The 19,374-nt window shown below is 37.8% G+C and overlaps 2 protein-coding genes and 2 pseudogenes across 2 annotated transcripts in view; 2 read left to right on the top strand and 2 right to left on the bottom strand.

Annotated features, from left to right (window-relative positions):
• Positions 1-19,374, top strand: part of LOC126590191 (probable LRR receptor-like serine/threonine-protein kinase At3g47570) — a 51,613-nt gene that overhangs the window by 7,962 nt on the left and 24,277 nt on the right. The window lies entirely within an intron of this gene.
• LOC126590192 (probable LRR receptor-like serine/threonine-protein kinase At3g47570) overlaps positions 1-19,374 on the top strand; it is a 49,831-nt pseudogene that overhangs the window by 9,418 nt on the left and 21,039 nt on the right.
• LOC126591220 (CAX-interacting protein 4-like) lies at positions 1,119-2,852 on the bottom strand (annotated as a pseudogene).
• On the bottom strand, positions 16,260-18,371 carry LOC126591218 (glucan endo-1,3-beta-glucosidase-like). The gene is made up of 3 exons (XM_050256802.1): positions 17,242-18,371; positions 16,671-17,031; positions 16,260-16,560 (listed from the first exon to the last, which is right to left on the bottom strand). The coding sequence occupies exons 1-3, from the start codon at positions 18,286-18,288 to the stop codon at positions 16,427-16,429; spliced, it is 1,542 nt and encodes a 513-aa protein (XP_050112759.1). The 5' UTR covers positions 18,289-18,371; the 3' UTR covers positions 16,260-16,426.

Raw genomic sequence — 19,374 nt, 5'->3', positions numbered from 1 at the left:
AGGTGTTTAAAATGTTTAAGTTACGGAGCATCAAAGAGTTTCATAGCCGAATATGAGGCTTTGAGAAAATTCGGTATGGGAATCGGTCTCAGATTTACATAATCCCAAACCGAACCGAAATAAAAAATATATATATATATTATTAAATTGTAAATATATATTTGGAATTGTAATGGCCGTCCTATTTGGTTGGGATTTAATCTCAACCGTTGAATCCAAATAAACCCTAACTCAGATTCAAAGACTCAATTACTCTCTCTCAGTCTCTCTCAGTCTCTCTCGACACCTTTAAGCACAAATCGCTGCAGAAGCAAGAGGAAACCTGTGTCAGGCGATGTGCTGAGAAGTTCCTAAAGCATTCCATGCGTGTTGGCATTAGGCTTGCAGAGCACAACCAGGGAGCTGCAACACAAGATTAGTCATCAAATCAGCAAGATTACGCCCGGTCATGCCCGTCTTACCCTGTTGTTTCCTTGCTTTCTTAGAGAATCTCCCCCACTTTCTTGCATAAAAAGGACAAATGGTAGTTGTACCCATTTTTCATGATTTCACTTTTCTTACTAATCCAAGCAGCATAGCAATCCTTGAATTCCTCAATGTGATCAATAAATTGCTTTGTTCTGATGAATGGGGCATAGCTTTACTTAATTTTGTGCCTTCCAATTCAAAGAAAAATGTATGATTCGGAGCGGAAATTCCCGGAGATATGTTAATCTCGACGCTCTTCAATTAAAGCGATCTGCTCAGGTCATATGAAGTATGAACTAACACACGCATAAGGTGATGAATGCCAGACGAGCGTTGCGTGCTTGGATTTTACAGCTCTACATGTAACGATACAAAATATCTTCATTAAATTCCAAAGCGACGTTACGAAACTAATTTTTCGAGAGCTGCTATAAGAGTTTGAGACGACAATTTTGAAGTGCCAAAAACAACTCCCAACGCTGTACAAACCACAAGATTGTCGGAAACAATTTGACAAGAAATAAAATAGAGAACCTTCCAAACTAAATACACAATCATAGAATAAACACATCCAAACCATCACAAATGATAAGCAATACACGTTGACGGTATGCAATGTAAATTCTTAACAGAAGAGGCACAAGATTAAATAAATACACATTACCAGAGAAATTCAAACTTCTGAATCAGCAGAATGATACTTTCATCTCACAAAGCAGAAGATCCAAACGCAACAGAAGCTTGCCCAAGCAAATTAACAGAAGCAATACAAAGGTTGCAAAAGCATATCATTGCAAACTACATACGATATTCAGTGACTTGCTGGTGTACACAGTTCGAATCCATTCCTCAAAAGATTTACTCATCATCCTTGTGATGGCGTTTCCAGCTCTTCTTCTCAGATCGCTTCCTGCCCCTACCTACCCGTGAATCATCATCAGAATCAGATGGTGTTGCTGCCTTCCTGCTCCTCCGACGGTGTTTACGAGAATCATCAGACGAATCAGATTCAGAATCATCTGAATGCCAATGACTTCTCCTCCTCTTCTCCTTCCTACTATTCCTATGCCGCCGCCGACGCTCACCATCCTCATCTGAGGACTCATCCCTCTTCCTCCGCTTCTCCTTCCTTTTCTCTTCCTACCTTCATCTGACTCATCTGAATCATCATCATATTTCCTCTTGCTGCTCCTCCTCTTCTTCGACCTTCCTCTATTCTTCCTCTTCCCAGAATCTGAATCTGACTCATCATCGTCTGTGTCATCATTCTTCTTTTTCGACTTCTTTTTACTAACCTTTATCCCATTTTTTTGAGCAATGATCCTCTCAATCTCTGAATCATAATCCAAATCCTCACTCTCACTGTCTTCATCCTCATCCACACTCTCCTCACTCTCATCCGCATTTTTCCCACTCGTCCTACCGATTTTCCTCTTCAACCTAGCCAACTCTGATGCAACATCACCCAGAATCCCTTCCGGCTCTCTCTCTCTTTATCTTCCTTAACACTCAGAAAGTTCCTGCACTGAAACTTGAGGTTCCCAACATGGCTGCACCTGCTGCACGACCCACGAGTCTCACCAGCGCTGGACCCAGTTATACGGGCAAGAGCAAGGAGGCCCGGAAGCTCACATATACATTCTCACCATCCGGTTCAGCATTCGGCACATTGGGCTGCGCAGAGCTCTTGGTATCATCTTTGTTGGGTGCATAGGGGTCATACCCAATTGCAGTCTGCCATATACCGTGGGTTTGAAGGGCGGCACTACTATGTACCCGCTTGTTCGCGGGCATGCGAACCCTTCCCGCTGTGGCAGGCATCTTGAAATTCGAAGATCAAACCCTAAAGACACAAACTAAATCAGAATTCTCAAAAACTACAACACCCACAAAAGGAAAAAAAAAACAAAAATTACTTGAATCTAATCTAATTTGCGATCAATACGAAACCCTAAGTGCTAGTAAACCCAAAAGGGGTTCGATAACTCTACAATTTGAAATTCAAATTCTAGGGTTTTTACAACTCCTAATAAAATGTCTAATTACAATCAGCGAGCAGAAATTAATGCAATAAAGTCGACCTGCGATTACAAAAAACGACAACAATTTCGAGCTTTTTCGAAACAGAGAATCGAAAATTGTCCGTGCGATGGGATTTAAATTCTAGGGTTTGTTCTACGTTGCAATTGACAGAAATCAAAGGAGAGCGAAAGTTGAGACGGAAAGATTGAATCTTTACCTTTGAATCGGACAGGAGAGGCGAAACGAAACGAAACTTGTCGAAAAGCAAAAGGATATCGTGATCGGGGACGGTTGAACCCGACTGAGTATATCAAATATATATCTTTTTTATTTCCATTTTATTGGCCGACATCAATTTGCCAGTCGTCTTTTGTTTGTATGCTATGAAACGTTGCGTTTTGTGGCAAGGCATAGTATGATGCAGAATTGGGCCTGTTGTTTTGATTGGATTTAGAGCTCGATTTTCTAGCAGTGCTGTCACAAGGTTTTTGCAGAACCAGGATCCTCTCCTGAGCAGTTCTTTAGGGATCCTAAGGATCTCGCAATCATGTCCGTTCATCGTATATCGTGCGATCAGAAATTGTTTAAAATTTAAATTTTAAAATTCAAATATGAATAGTACCTAACAAAAACTGACCTCACGATATAAAATGAACGGACAAGATTACGAGATCCCTACGATCCCTAGGGAACTGCTCAGGAGAGGATCCTGGTTCGTTTTTGTAACTCAGGGCAGAGAATTAAATTTAGAACTCGAGGTTCCGCGTTTGATTCATATTCTTAATCTCACATGTACAAAATTAGGAAAGGAATCCGGAATCTTTTTCGGATTCCTTTCAACCTAATTCATCAAGTTTGAGATACAGACGGTTAAAATTTGATTCAACGGTTACAGTTATTATAACTTTTAAAGGGACCCTGTTTGTAGCCGTTGGATCAAATTTCAACGGTCTGGATCACGGACTTGGTAGATTAGGTGGAAAGGGATCCGTCCATAGAATTATAGTAAATATTACCTGTTACGGTTAACTGATATTCTTTTTTACTTGTAAGTGAGAAATTTTAGATTCAATCAAATAGCTGTTTCCAACTAATACATTGTGAAACTTAATTCACTTATTCGCCCTTTAGAATATCTAATGTTTTGTTGACATGTTGCACAATAGTTACCAAAAGATAACGTTTTCTTTATTTTTGTTCTAAAAAAAACTCTTTTAATTTACACATTTGTTCTTGAAACTGTCAATTTCTCATTACCTTATGCTAAAACATTTTCTTTCAATTTCAATCGTACTAAAAAATGCACATTAGCACTTTTTTACAAACCTTCCAAACGTATGCTTTTCATTTTACTATATAAATCATCTCTTGCAACAAGTGTAATATCTGAATTTAAGCCACTAACTTAATCGTCAACATATCTAGCAAACTCTGAACTAACGTCCTGGCTTATGAACGTTTGTTCATTGCATTTTTGTAAGGGTGAACCAAATAATCGACATAGTGATACATTCTTGCTACCTTAGTTTGTCAAACGTCCACACAATGTACAATGAAACCCCCAACTTTAAAGCTTTACCCTTTTTATCATTTTCTTGCCTCTTACTTTAGCCTCCCATTTGAAAGCCTCATAACTTGAAATCCTCTTGCAGATGAGTAGCTACTAGCTACCCATGTTAGCCGTGGCTCCTCCTCCGCTTCCTCCTCCTCCTCTTCTTCCTCCTCTTCCTCCTCCTCCTCCTTCTCTTCCTCCTCCTCCTCCTCCGCCATCACCAATAGCATCAGGATCAGTACAAATAATTTTGCGAGTAATCTTGCCCTTAACCATCATCTATATATTTCTACTGTACTGCTGCAAAAGGCAAAATAACCCAACTGATGAACAAACCCAAGATCTTGAAGCACAAACACCGGAACAAACCTCGACGGTTTTCACATACACAAGAAAGAGTTGCCGAAGAAGTGAAAGTTGTACCTGTAGTCAATTTGCTTCGACGAGTTTAAGGATGGGGACGTATGCCGGCTGACAACGTGTAATCACATGTATCACCAGAAATGCATCGAGAAATGGTTGCCAAAGAATAGGCACAAGGACCGGCCCAGGCCCAGCGCCACAGGGGCAGCTGTCTAGGGTCCCAAATTGAAGGGGAACCAAAAACCCAAATAACTATGCATATATATATATATATATAATAAAAAATAAAAAAAACGTCCAAAGCCCAAATAAGGGCTGGAGGGCAAGAGCCCATTGCCCAAGAAAGTTTTAAAAAGGGCCCATGTTTTGGGACCATTCGGTCCAAGTTTTGGGATTTGGGACCACTCGGTCCAGCCTCCAAGTTTTGGGAATTACAGCTAAAAAATAAAAAAACAAACATTAGACTATTAGAGGGAGTCAGGGACCACTCGGTCCCCATTTTACAGCCCTTTCCCGATTTCCCATAACCTTACAACCCTAATTCCCACCCGGACCACCCCTCTTTGTTCCCCACTTCCTCCCTGCCGTTCCTCAGTTCCTGATTCCCTTTTCAAAAGTTCAACAGCAAGATCATTCACTCACCACCAACCCTTTTGAATTTTGAGGTAAATTAATTTTTTAAATTTGAATTATCAATTCATAATTTAATATAAAATTTTGCAAGTGATATAGAATTATATGATAATTGATGTATAGAATTGTTGTTGATGAATTGAATTCTTGACTAATTTAATTATTTGATTTCATTTCAAACCCAATTTTTAGGTTCAATTTTTATAATATGTTAGACTTTGTGTTAGTGTTTTTATAATATATAATATGTGTTGGAATGATAATTTTGATAGTATATTTTTGTTATATCATGTGTAGGTAATTTTTGCAAACAAATTATTGAAGCCATGTCTTTTAGGAAACAACTCTCTGGTAATATGAAAAGGATAACGAAATTGCCGAAAGTTTAAGAGGATCTCTTAATAAATTTTTCTCTACAAAGAATGAGTCAGTTGAAAATTTGAGAGAAAATGATGTTGGTGAAAAGTCACAAAATGTTGTTGGAGAGTCTCATGATCATGAAAATGGACGTGAGGGCCTAGCCCCCCCTCCAGCTTCGACTGGGTTCCAGCCCTCGTTAATATTTTTTTTAACATATGTTTCCGTATTAAAAAAAGGCACATTTTGAGCTTTTGACTTGGGCACCCAAAAACTCAGGACCGGCCCCGATAGGCACTGTCCCCTTTGTCGTGCTTCTGTTCGTGGTGTGCGTACGCGGAATTGTGGCTAGTCATATCCAAAGAATCAAAGAGACACACAACAAAGTATGGTATTAGTTTCGTAGTTTCTTAAAGGGTTTTGTGCAATGTTAATTATCTTAATTGATTTTCTAAATTTTGTTAATTACATTAATATTACATTTTTGTTTTGATAAGTCAAATTACAGTTGTGTTATTGTTGAAAGATATAAAACCATCTCTCTCTCTTTCTCTCTCTCTCTCTCTCTCTCTCTCTCTCTCCCCGTGGTATGGGCGGCTTCTCTGTCTTTTGCCACCACTTTCACCACCACCAACGGCGACATGTTTACCATCACGACATAGTCCTTCATTATCAACGGCACCATGATACATACTATTCATTGGGGCAAGGTTTTGTAGAATCCATCGTTGCATGTGATTCTATTAGTCAGTCTAGTCATCAGCATGAATGTGTTTAATTCTAATGAACGTCTGACAAATCTTCCCTGACATCGAATTCCGTGAACCAACAACGAAAAGTTAACGTCGAACAAGAAGACCATCACGACGATTGTCTTATGGTGGAATGTACATGCATCGAGTGGAGAAAGAAATAGGAATTTGCATAGACGAGTGTATGATTTGCATGGTGGAATTTAAGGAAGGAGAAAGTGCAGATTTCTTGCCAATTTTACGTTTTGTTAAATATATATATGTTTGCTTTTGTGATTTATTTTTTGGGGTTTCTCCATTTTAATCCTTGATAAAGATTGAAATTCAATTAAAAGCTTATGTTAGATTATATATTCATTATAGTCCTTTGACTAAATTTCCATGTCAGCATAAATATTAAAATTTATATTTTCTTGTTTTTAAATATTTAATGCGTTTTTTTGGTTCCTATAATGCCCCTATTAAATATTTGATTTTAATTTGCTCCATATTTTTTGGCATTGATTATTGTCTAACTTTCTAAAATGATAAACATAATTCAAAAAAATATTAGTGATACATTACAAGTATTAACAAATACCTAATTCAAATTATTCATTATCACCATTCAAAGCATAGAGGAAATATAAATAACCAAATCATATATTTTACATAATCGAATGCACTTAAACCATGCCCTAATGTGCTTAAATCATATAACCTAGTCGAATGCACATAAATCATAGTACCAAGTCAAATGCACCTAAACCATGGTACTTATATGAATGCACCTAAACCACGGTACCTATATGAATGCACCTAAATCATGATACCTATATGAATGCACCTAAATCATAGTACCTATATGAATGCACCTTAATCATTTCGGTACTATCAATTAGGTCTTATCCATTCGGTATGGTCAGTTAGGTACTATATAGTGTATGTCCAATTAATTTGGTACGGTCAATTAAGTTATGATTTCACATTCTATTTTCTCAATTTGAATTTTTCTTTCATTTATTTTTAGATTCACCGTCAATTTGGCATCTAAAAGCCCCCTTTTTCTTCTTTCTTCCGAATACAACGAGATTTTTGGTTTGTAAGTTTTATGGCTTTTTTTGTTTGATCATGGTTTTTGAGTTTTCTGGGTTCTTTGATTGGAATAATTGTAAACATCGAAATTTCGGTAAATAAATTTCTGGGTTCCTTGAAGATCCGCTCAAATCCACTTTCAAAGATCAAGCCCACGGCCCTTAAAGAACGTTCATCCAAGATCAAGCATCGACGGCCCTTGGATCAATCACACATCCACAAATACACACTTTACGGAGATCGAATCAGAGGATCAAATTTGAGAGAGATTGTAACCTAAAACCATCAAAATACAAATATTTGTTTGTGCACGTCGTTCTTGTCTCTTTCGTTTCGGGAATTTTCCGTGTTCACAATAACACATGGAGATTTATGTTATAACAAACATGTTAATTATGGATCTAGTTAATTAAGCATTCTTGAAAAATTAATTATATATTTGTTTCTCTAATTGGTTTTAAGAGAGTAATAAGGGTAAATAGGGAAACTAAAAATGCAATAAATTTATTAAAAAATGATTAAATGTGACATGGAGTACTATAATCTGACATGGAGGACTATTTTTAGTTTTTAATCTTACATACGGTATTATTGAAAAAGCAATCTTATTTAGGGATTCAAATGAAGTTTTCTATTATTTTTTTTCCGATAGCGGTTTTATTACAATCTTAAGAAAAAAGAACAAATTGGCCAATGTAATAGCCATCATATTGGCAACCACGAGCTGATGATCCAGTGGTGAAGGATGAATTACGAAGCTTCCTTAAAACTAAAAAATGGAGGTCTCGAGTTCGAAACTTGTTACTGTGTGGAAGCCAGACTTGTGGCCAGAGGGAGGCTAAAATGCCTCTGTGAGTCTTTCTGACCCCCGAAAGGGATGGATAACCGTGGCTTGCCACCAGTTGTCCCCCTTTTAAAAAGAAAAAAAAAATAGATACCATATTGGCAGATCTAGCATGACAAGCACAAGAACACACTCCAAAGTCAAATGAAATCCAATTCCGTCAATTAAAAATTTATCACTCTATAACCCGTCATATGAGAGACTTTGCACTCAATATTGCCATCATAATTGGTAAGAAAATTGCTGTTCAAAAAAAAAAAAATTGGTAAGAAAACACTCTTTGCATACAAACAATGCCAATTCCTTATTAAAACTTTAAGGGTGCGTTTGTTGCGCCGGACTGTCTCGGACTGGACTAGCTGCCGAGACTAAGCTGGACTGGCTTAGACTGGACTAAGCTGGACTAACTTAGTGAAGCGTTTGGTGCAGTCTCGGACTAAGAAGCAGGATAAGAAAAACAGTACTGTTCACCAGATTTGTGTTTGCTTAGACTAGGACTACAAATTTTTGTCATTGTGTAATAGAGTAATGCTACAAATCTCATGATATGGGTTAATTGGAGCATATTTTTGCCATGTATATTATGAATCTTAAAAAAAATTGACAATTGTTTTGTTTCTATTACCTGCTAATAGAATTGGGTTTAATTTGCAAATGTAGCTTGAAGAGTTAAGACTGAAAATGCTCCTAACAATTTCTTTCCATGTCCTTCTTGCTCATTAAGCATAATTCTATGCTCATTCACATTATGCACAACCAGTGGCGGAGCCAGGAATCTTACCACAAGGGGTCGTAGTGTAAAAGTCCAGAAAAAAAATTTAGGATGGAAATGTTAAAGTTAATGCTTTACTTAAACTGATTATGTGTAAAAGGGCTGACTGTTGCCTTTATCAGTCGACCCATTCTATTTATCAGTCGACCCAATTACTTCAGTCGGCTTATGTATTGAACTAGGGCTGACTGTTGCCTTTATCAGTCGACCCATTCTATTTATCAATCGACCCATTCTATTTATCAGTCGACCCAATTACTTCAGTCGGCTTATGTATTGAACTAATTCTGTGTAAAAGGGCTGACTGTTGCCTTTATCAGTCGACCCATTCTATTTATCAGTCGACCCATTCTATTTATCAGTCGACCCATTTTATTTATCAGTCGACCTAGAGTAAATTCAATCGATCTAAAGTAACTCCTAAATACATGCAGAATCATTTTGTTACTCAATGCATAATCAGTTTGTTACTTCATGCAGAATCAGTTTGTTACTCAATGCAGAATCAATTTGTTACTTCATGCAGAATCAGTTTGTTACTCAATGCAAAATCAGTTTGTTACTATTATATACTATATCAAATTTTATTAAAAAAAAGTATATAAAATATTTGATTTGGGACAAGGGCATTTTAGTAATCATACTGGTTTATATTCCGATTCTGCTGAATTAGTAAACAACTTTATGGAATTGTATTCCGATTCCAGACAGTTTTAGTAAACAATTTCAACAAGAATCTGATTCTGATTCCACCTCATTTCAATTCCTCCTCAATCAAATTCCTCCTCAATCCGATTCCTCTCAATTTGATTACGGATTAGTAAACGCGCCATAATAGTGGCCAATACATGCAACTTCAACAAATACAAGTACATAAGATCTCCATAATTTAGAAAATCCTAGTTAACATTAGTTAACATTAGCCAAAATATATCTCTATAATTTACAAAATGGCTAGTTAACATAAGCCAAAATACTAGTGCAAAGCTAAGTTATAAGTCATAACATAAGATTGTATGATTAATAAAATACATCCATGTTAACGTTAATAAAATACATCCATGTTAACATTAGCCAAAATCCTCATCCGCTTGCGTTGTCGCTTAAAAGCCTTTGGACGAACACTTTCTTGAGTTCCGGTTTGATTGCCCTGAACACTCCCACATTTTTTGGTTTATCCAAAATAAGAGACAATGCATCAATTTGATCCATAGGAGAGAGACTCATTTCTTCAAGTTCATTAGCTATGTCAGTATGATCTGCAGTACCTTGAACTAAAGTACAAAACATTCACATTGTAATATCATGGTTATAAACCAAGTACAAAGCACAGACACTCACACTCACTGCACACACACACACACACTGCATACACACACACACACACTGCACACACACACACACTGCATACACACTGCACACACACTCACACTCACTGCACACACACACACACTGCATACACACACTCACTGCACACACACACACACACACATTGCACACACACACTGCACACACTCACACTCACTGCACACACACACACACTGCACACACACACACTGCACACATACTGCATACACACACACTGAATGTACGACATTCAAGATTCCCCAAGTTTAACACAACAACAACTCCCGTCTCACAAAATTCAGGAATGCTAATGAGTCTTATTTCCATGTATACCAACAAAAGTCCCTGTTACATACATAGAAGGTGAAAGCACATGGCCAGAAAACTTAACACTTCCACTGGACATCATAATTAAGCTTTAGACAAAAGAAGTAAGCATGAAACAAGGCAACTATATCAAAAGAAGTAAACTCAGAGAAATAAACAAAGATGCAAAACTTCATGTTGTCCTAGTCTTAAGTATATTGCTTTATGTGAAAATATGTAACCGAAACTCCATCAATAGAATCAGCAGGGGTCTCAACAATAGCACAATATTTTTAGAGCAAAGGCTTTGGATTCATTTAGTTGTAAACTTATTCAATAGAATCTATTCCTTTTTAATTTGCATATTTATAATTCCTTTCTATTTCCTAACAAGATCAAAAGGCACAAACAAAAGCTTACCCTATGCGAACACAAGAGTACCGATCATTGGCTTGTTCTAGGTCACTTCACAACAAGTCAACACTGAGATTGTCCAATATAGGGAAAGTTTCTAAATAGTTGTTAACCTTTATTGTATTTATCTTTTATATGTCGACCTTTCTAGTATGTCTAATAACAAGAAACAATTAACCTTAGGAAGTCAAGAGACGAAATGCTCAAAAGCGCTGTTTCCTCTTTAAATCAAATTCGAATCAAACTGTTTAAAAGAAAATGAGATCAACCGTTAACATTGAATCATTTTCACTAAGTTGGTTTTAAGTAAGCATCTGAAGAATGCATATACTTAAAGACAGAAATCTGAGTTCAAATGCCTAGAGGTGTTGAAAACCAAGATCAGACATGAATGGCCAACCATTTCACACCCACTCACTCATCTCACACTCACTCACGAATTTTAGACACATAACGAAACAAGACAAGAGCTCCAACCTCAACATAGCATACCAATTCCTACTTACATTACCAATAAGGAAGCCTCTACATGCATGGTACCAGTAAAAAATGGACCGCCAATCCAACACAATAAAATAACAAAATGAGGTGTGAACGAACAAGTAAAAGCCACAAGTGTTAGATACAATACATAGTCACAATCACAACTAGACTATTTCTAACAAGTTACAGAGGAAAATTTCCTCTTTCACAATCAAAGCTCAAAAAGGCGCTACACCTAGAAATGATGATTCTACTTAATAGAAAACTATAATCATGTTGTAACTAGTGGCTGCATCCCTGAGGATCTGGCAAACCTAGTAACACCACCACTTTGAAGAAATTAGATAACGAAATACCTCATAGAAGTAAATCCTCACCACCAAATATATATATATATATATATATAGTTGTGTTCGTTGAGAGAACAAGCATCGGTAAGGACCTACACGATACTTGGTACTTCTCTTGTGCCACAAGTACATACTATATGGTGAAAGGAAGGGATGCTGATACTGTGCTCAAAACCATAAAATTGAAGAAAAAAAACTAAAATTATCCACAAAAATTGACAATCTTTCTAATCAAAATTCAAAATTATTTCTGAACAACAAGGATAACACCATTTTCTCGCAAACATCAACCGAACAACTAAGTTAACCCTGTGACCCTATGGGACCAGATGAAACTAATGCAATGGCAATGGTAAAAGCATCATATTGTATCACGATTATACAAAGCTACAACAAAACTGCAATCCCAGTGGACATTAAAAATGACTGATGCACTCACAGCTATCAACTACTATATCATCTCAAACTAGACTGTCCAAATAGGCAAGGGGGCTAGAGAATTCACTTAATATATGGAAAATAATGGTAGATCAAAAGATCGAACATTGAAATCATAACTGATTTTGATTTCTTCAAATTATAAGAAGGTATATCATAAATAAAAGGATTATACGAGGAATCAATCAGAACCCATTAATAATGTCATAGATTTTGAACCCAAAACAACAAAATCGATCAGAACCCAATAATAATTTCACAATCTACAAAACAAAATCATAGAAATAGGTCGTCGGATTTGGAATTTACCAGATGAGGACGAGCAGGACGAGGGAGTAGGACGAGCGAGGAGGATTAGCGAGGAGGAGGACCGACGAGAAAGACGACCAAGAATGAGGAACGAGCAACGCTCTCAAAGAAGGGCTTAGCAATCCCGTGAGAATTGGGGTTCTCGCTAAGAACTTTTAGCGAAGGGGTTAGTCGGAGCGAGTACCGGCTAATCCCATTAAACTTAATTCCCGTGCGAAACAAACACTGGACTATAGTCCAGTCCAGTCCAGTGAAACTTAGTGAGCCCAAACAAACACACCCTAAAAGATACAAATAGTGACCAATACAATATAAACTCTGCGCAGAAAACGACAAACGAATTGCTCAAATCCAATGAAATCATAATTACTGATGTAGTTTTACATGAACAATTGGTTCCTTACCATACTAGTTAGTACGCAAATTAATATGTTATCACTAATTTATAAAGGGGTGCAAAAGAGGAAAAAGAATATACATAAAAAATTTCCCATCACATATATGTTGTCCTTACGTAATTCGGATATTGTTAATATGTTGACTTACTCCACATTCAAACCTCCAACGGTGAAGTTAGTGGCTTCAACATCCTACATTATAAACTTTCCCTTTTTTCTTTCAATTCTTTTCCTTATTCGTTTAGGATTTATGATTTCCCAAAGTACGTACTATATACTTTGTTTCGATCCTTATCCTTGTACGCAAAACAGCAACGACTTCTAACTTGAAAGGTACACAAACCAACCACACTCCTTCACTCACTTAACCCCGTCATGGTATCGGCAGCTCCAACTCTTCCTCCTTCTCCATCTCCTTTACCGCCCGAGAATTTTGTTTAATTATGTTACTTCTTTGTCCACAATTTCCTTTTATTATTGTGGACAAATTACGTCTTATTTTGTCTAAGGAAAAATAGAATTTTTACGTGGAAAATATGTGATTATTTGTATATAGAGATATATCTATACACACACTTGATATGTAAACATGTTAGCTTGATATGTTTACTGTTCAAGTCAGATTTTTTCTTAATGCATTTCGTTTATATGACCAATAAGAAAATAGGGAGACAATGCATACATATGGTTTAGTCCCTATAACAACTTAAATATTTAAACTAAATACAATTGTCTAATATGTATTGTATTAAAACAACATAAGAGGTTTTTCAATGTGACTGTCACACTATCACATGATGTCAATGTAAGGTAAAAGCAATTTAAAATTTCAGGGATTTAGTATAATTCACTCCTACCTTAAAGCATCTTTAACGGGAACCCTAAATAGTCTCTACAACAGTATAATTCCTAAATATAGGGACAAAAAAGGCTTCAACAGTAATTCACCGAAAAAAAGAGAGGCTTCAACAGTATAGTCCCTAAATAATGGGCAAAATAGAAATTTTCAAAGTACCTCAATATATAGGAACTCACTGAATAGAGATCTTCAAATGTGATGATCGTATACTTCAGTGACTTTGACTCTTCCTCCTCCTACAACCGCTTGTATACTATCGTAAATACATACGTACCTCCACCATGGTATCACGGCTTGTGACTCTTCCTCTTTCACCACCGCCTTCATTGACACCGACAAGAAGTTAATAACGAATACGAGGCAGTTAGGGTTATTACAATATGAAATGTAATACTAATAGTCATCTCCATCATATTTTCTAATCATCGTGATCAGGCCATTACTAATTCAGCTGTTGACTAATCTTATCTCTCATACTTAACTGCGTAGCGGTAGCGAAGTCAGAAATTGTCAGAAAATGGGCGAAATTTAAAAAGGGTAAAAGGTCTGAAAAATATAGACAATCAAATCCGTTTAGATAATAAACAATATTAATGTCGTTCATAAAATTTCTTTCTATTTTTTTTAAACAATTTTATCTACACTAAGAGCACTTCTAGTGTTGGAAGGCTCTCCAGGGCAACTGCTTATTAAATCTCCTCCAATGAATAGTAACTGTCTTCAATGAATAGTAATTATCTTTTGCATCTCTACTCCGAAATTGAATAGTCATGGCAATAGGCAATAAAATATTAGTATTTTTTATTTTATAAAATAATAAAAAATAATTTTATTTGTAATTTCAGATAGGATTTTTAATCGGTCTCGTTGTGCCACGTGTCATTAAATAAGAAATTATAACCCAAAGTATTGAAGAAAAATAAAATTGTGGTGTAAGGTGGAAGATAATGATAAGATATTTATAGAAAAATTATCAGCTCCGTCAGGTGCTCGAGGTGGAGAGGATGGGGATAGTGGACGAGATCAGCGCGATATTGGAGGAGTTCGAGGCCTGATAAAAAAAAACATTAAAACAAGCGTCTAACGTCAGATCCACCTCATGCTCTCGGGCCGGCGAGAATCGACGGACCTGGCGCTCGGGGCTGCTCGGGCTCCCTTGCCAGCCAACGCTGGACTTCCTCCCTCGGGCAATCAAGCCCTGTTCCGAAGTCTGTCCCTCGAGCAAGAGCTCCCGTTGGAGCTGCTCTAAGGGGAGGGGATGGCTTTAGACTCACAATGAGCAGCAATAATTTCTTTCTATTTTTAGCATCTTTATTTCCAATCAATTTTCTGCCTTTTTGGGTAAGTTCTGAATCACTACTTTTACTGTTAATTTATTATTTTGTTGCTAATATTGTGATATTCTTGTTGTTTTTGTTGACAATGTTTTTATTGTTTTGTATGAATTTGACTTTTATATAGAATTTTGAATGGGGTCATAGTTTCCAGTATTTTTTTTTTGTTGAGAATTTTCAATTTTTTGAAGTGTAGTTTTCTCCTTTGAATGTGTTCCATTGGGTTTTTGAAATCTTCAACTTTGAATTTTGGGAAGTTTGAACGTTTAATTCTCTAATTTTTGAGTTGCTATTCTGGTTAGAATTTAAATTGCTGGTCTTTGTCCAGTTCTGTTCTTGCAATTCATATGTTTTTGTCTTTTGAATTGATTAAAGTGGGTGTGTTTGATGTACTTTGATCCGGCTGGCTCCGTTCGTTAGTAGGGTTTGGAATCAAAGTTTTGCAACGTGAAATCCAAGCTTGGTTTGCTAACAAAATCGATATAAAATATCATCTACTTGTTCAAAACGATGCCCCTTTTTTTTCTAGGTTCAAAACGACGTCGTTTGCGATGTTTTGGAAGTAGCATCAAACGGAATTGCAAGTTTCTGTCCAGGTTCAGAGAAACCAAAGGGACGGATTCTCTCTCTTAGGATCTGTTTACGACGACCAAAGCTGCAGCCGCACCTCTTGCGCCTATGTGTCTTCCACTGGTTAGGCCCAACATTTTGAATGGTATCAAAGACAAAGTACCTCATGTGTGAAATTTTATATTAAAAAGCCTACGTACAATTAGGTGTCCTAATTTAAAAAATCTAGGAAAATTAATTATAAGAGCTTAAAAATTTTGAATTTTAACGATAAGTACAAAATAAATGGTAAAGTGAATAATATCAAAATTAACATTTTAGTATGAAAATATGATTTTTCGTTAACATTAACAGTATCAGAAACTTTTCGTTAAAGATCCATTTACATCTTCCCTCCCCTTTCCCACGTATCTTGCTTTGCGGTAAAGAAATTGCTATAAAACCTATATTTCTTCCAAACTCTCATCTTTCCACATTCACAGATCCAAGACGCACTCTTTTAGAAAGCTTTGGAAATTAGATTCTATAATAATTTAATATAATATAATATATTTGTACATGTAACTTTACTCAAACAACAACAAAATTCAGAAAATTACTGAAATACCCAAGCATCATAATCCATGATCTTTTCAATATATTAACTTCAAATTTCATACATCTGAGCAGCTTAACAAACTAGCCGTTGGAAGTTGGAACCAAAAAAATGGCTACCCAATAATAATTAATAACTTAATTAGCTATCCTAAATTAACAATTAAAAGATCATTAATTTTTTCTTTTAAATAAGCATTATACAAGAGGCTAATATCATAAATACCCCTGCCATTCTGTCACATTTCATTTTAATTGAACCCCCCGCCACCGTCTTTTCGGACTTCTCCGCCTTGTAAGGGTACGTGCACGCATCGTAACCTGCCAACCAATTTGCCCCTCAATTTTCTTTTTCTTACAAAAACACCCACAATATTTGCATAATTAAAAAATTAAAAATTATAGGGGATAAAATTAAAAGAAAAGCTTACTGGGATCAGTGGTGGTGACGACTCCGGTGTGCTTGAAGTCACAGTTGGAATCCTGCGGACCATTCGCCTGGTAATATGCGTTCATGACGTAAGCAGCGTGTGACTTCACCGTATTGGGCTGAAAACAGGGCCCACCTCCCTGTATGGGCTTGCAGTCCACTCCACTGCTGCACACGAAATCTATGTTCTTCTGCAGCGCCGCGTCCGAAGCGTCCGATCTCGGCACGCACCACCTCTTCCCCGCCGACGGCGACGGTGCTTGTGCTCCACCGGACGTGGGCCCCTCCGCCACTCCAGACTTTGGTCCGGCGGCCACGCCCGACTTGGGACCAGCCGCCACGCTCGACTTGGGAGCCGCTGCCTAAATAACATAATTAATTTAATAAACAGTCATTGTACGAAACGACAACGACAGGTGGGCTTCTGTCGTGGAGGTGTCAGAGCTCAGAGGCATAAACGCAGGAAATGAGGTGTGAGCTCGGACACGTGTCAAAAAACAACAAACAGCACATGAAGGAAGAGATGACTTTAGATTACTTACCACCCAAAGTTACTGAAACTACGAAGTTACCTGTTGGTTGCGCAAAATGCCCACATTGTAAACCGGGTTGAAGTCGGGTTTGAACAACCCGTAATTCTGCTCCGACTTCGACGGCTTCAGATTCTCATTGAACAGAGCGAAGATGTAGGTCTCGAACGTCCGGTTCGGCATCAGCGGCGTGCCTTTGCCTGAGCTCACGTGCTTGATGAGGTTTCCGTTATACGATGCCGCATTGTCGACGGTCGCATCGGGCTGGGTCGGGTCACCTACGGAGGGCCAACCCGTTTCGGCCACCACGACGTCCACGTCCTCGTAACCGACCTTCTTCATCGCCGTATAAACCGCGTCCATCTGGGCGTCGAACATGTTCGTGTAGTTCATCCCCGTGACGTTGTCGAAAACGCCGCCGTTTGGCTTGAACAGCGCGTAGTTTAGAGTCTCGGGAACGGATCCGAAAAACGGGTACGGGTTGATCAGAAACGGGGATTTGGTCTGGCGGTGGAAATCCAGCATCGGAGTGAAAACCACTCGGTCGTAACCCGTTCGGAATCGGCCTTCACTCGGTGGGCCTGTGTTGGGGGCGAGAATTCCCAGAGAGTTAGGTGTCCCAACCTGAATGGAGGAGATGTTCACGAGCTCGAGCGCCGAGTGGAGTGACTTCATAGCCGGCAGCAGGTGCGCGATGAGGTCCTTGTCCGACGTGGCGAGGATTTCGTTGCCCACGGCGATTCGGTTGATGGTCGTGCGCGGGTGGAACGGCAGGATGTTGTCGGCCACCCATGACTGCGCCGCGGAGAGATTGGCAAGGGCCGGAACGTCTCCGTTTCCGACAGTGACGGTTACAGCGATGTTGGTACCGGCGAAGGCGCGGAGGATGTCGGGGTTGACGTCGAAGATCTTGACGCGGTCGATGGTGGTCTTGGTCTTGAGAAACGCGGCAACTTTGGAGGGCGGCGGGAGGTTGTCCGATATGGTGCCGTAGTTGACGCCGATGGAGTAAGCGGTGGTGAGGAGGATGACATGACAGGCGGAGAAGAGGAGGAGAGGGAGGAGGGAGAGCTTGAGTGGTGGCTCCATGTCTGAAAGGTGTTGGAGATTTCTCAGCTAGCAGCAGACGTTTGTGAAAACTTGAAAATTTATGACTAGATGAAGGGGGAGGGTGTTGAGCGTGCTTTGATGAAGGGGACGTTTCGTGTTTGTCGAGTTTGCCGTCCTTAACGTGTTTGTCGTGTCCGAACGATGGTACACACGTGTTTTCATATGAATAGGGAAAAATTGTATTTGGTATACTACGTGATTTGAAAAAATTATATTTGGTATACCACGTGTTTTCATATAAATAGAAAAAAATTATATTTGATATATCACGTATTTTCATATATAGTAAAAAATTGTATTTTTTAAGTTATTAATTCTTTTTACATAAATATTTTATTATTTATATAATAATACGTAATGCATAGCTTCGTATTGTAATCACATTGAAATCTCTGGAAGGGACGTTTCGATTACATTTTTAGTTTATTGGTCAAAAAGGGGGAGTTGATGAAGTGGAGACTGGAGAGACGTGGCGTGGTGGGTTAATTGCTTCTGGTGTATTGGGTTATTTTGGTATTTTAGCAGTTAATATAATTCTCAGTGACAGTGATAGTGCGACAGTGCCAAGTGAACTGTGTTATGGTAAGTTCCGTCTGTTTTCCACTTGGAGTTCACAAAAATTCTACTGCGTTCTGAGAAGTATTACACGAACGAAAATAATAATACCGTTAAAAACGCAAACGGAAGTTAAACGATAAAGGATTTTAGTATGTAACGTTAAAAAATTTTGTAAATCATTTTAGCCTAATAAAGATATTATTATGTTGAAATCTTTACAAAACAGGCCGAAACGATCATAGTTGGTTAATTAATTTATTAAGATTTGATTTCTCATCATTTTAGTTGATTCGTTGATGTCTTAAGGTAGAAAAAAACAGCAATGGTTAAATATTTCTAAATAAATAACATGTTGTAGTTTTTGCGTCTTTTGAAAATAGATCTACGTAATCGCACATGCTTATTATACTAAAAAATGACTAAAATATTATTTTGTATATGCTCTTATAGGTAGCCTACAAATGACAGATGATAAGTGCTTAATTTCACAGAGGTGGATTGTCTGCC

Source organism: Malus sylvestris, chromosome 11 (assembly GCF_916048215.2).
Source record: "Malus sylvestris chromosome 11, drMalSylv7.2, whole genome shotgun sequence".
Classification (NCBI taxonomy): Eukaryota; Viridiplantae; Streptophyta; class Magnoliopsida; order Rosales; family Rosaceae; genus Malus; species Malus sylvestris.
This window is presented reverse-complemented; position numbering and strand designations above follow the sequence as displayed.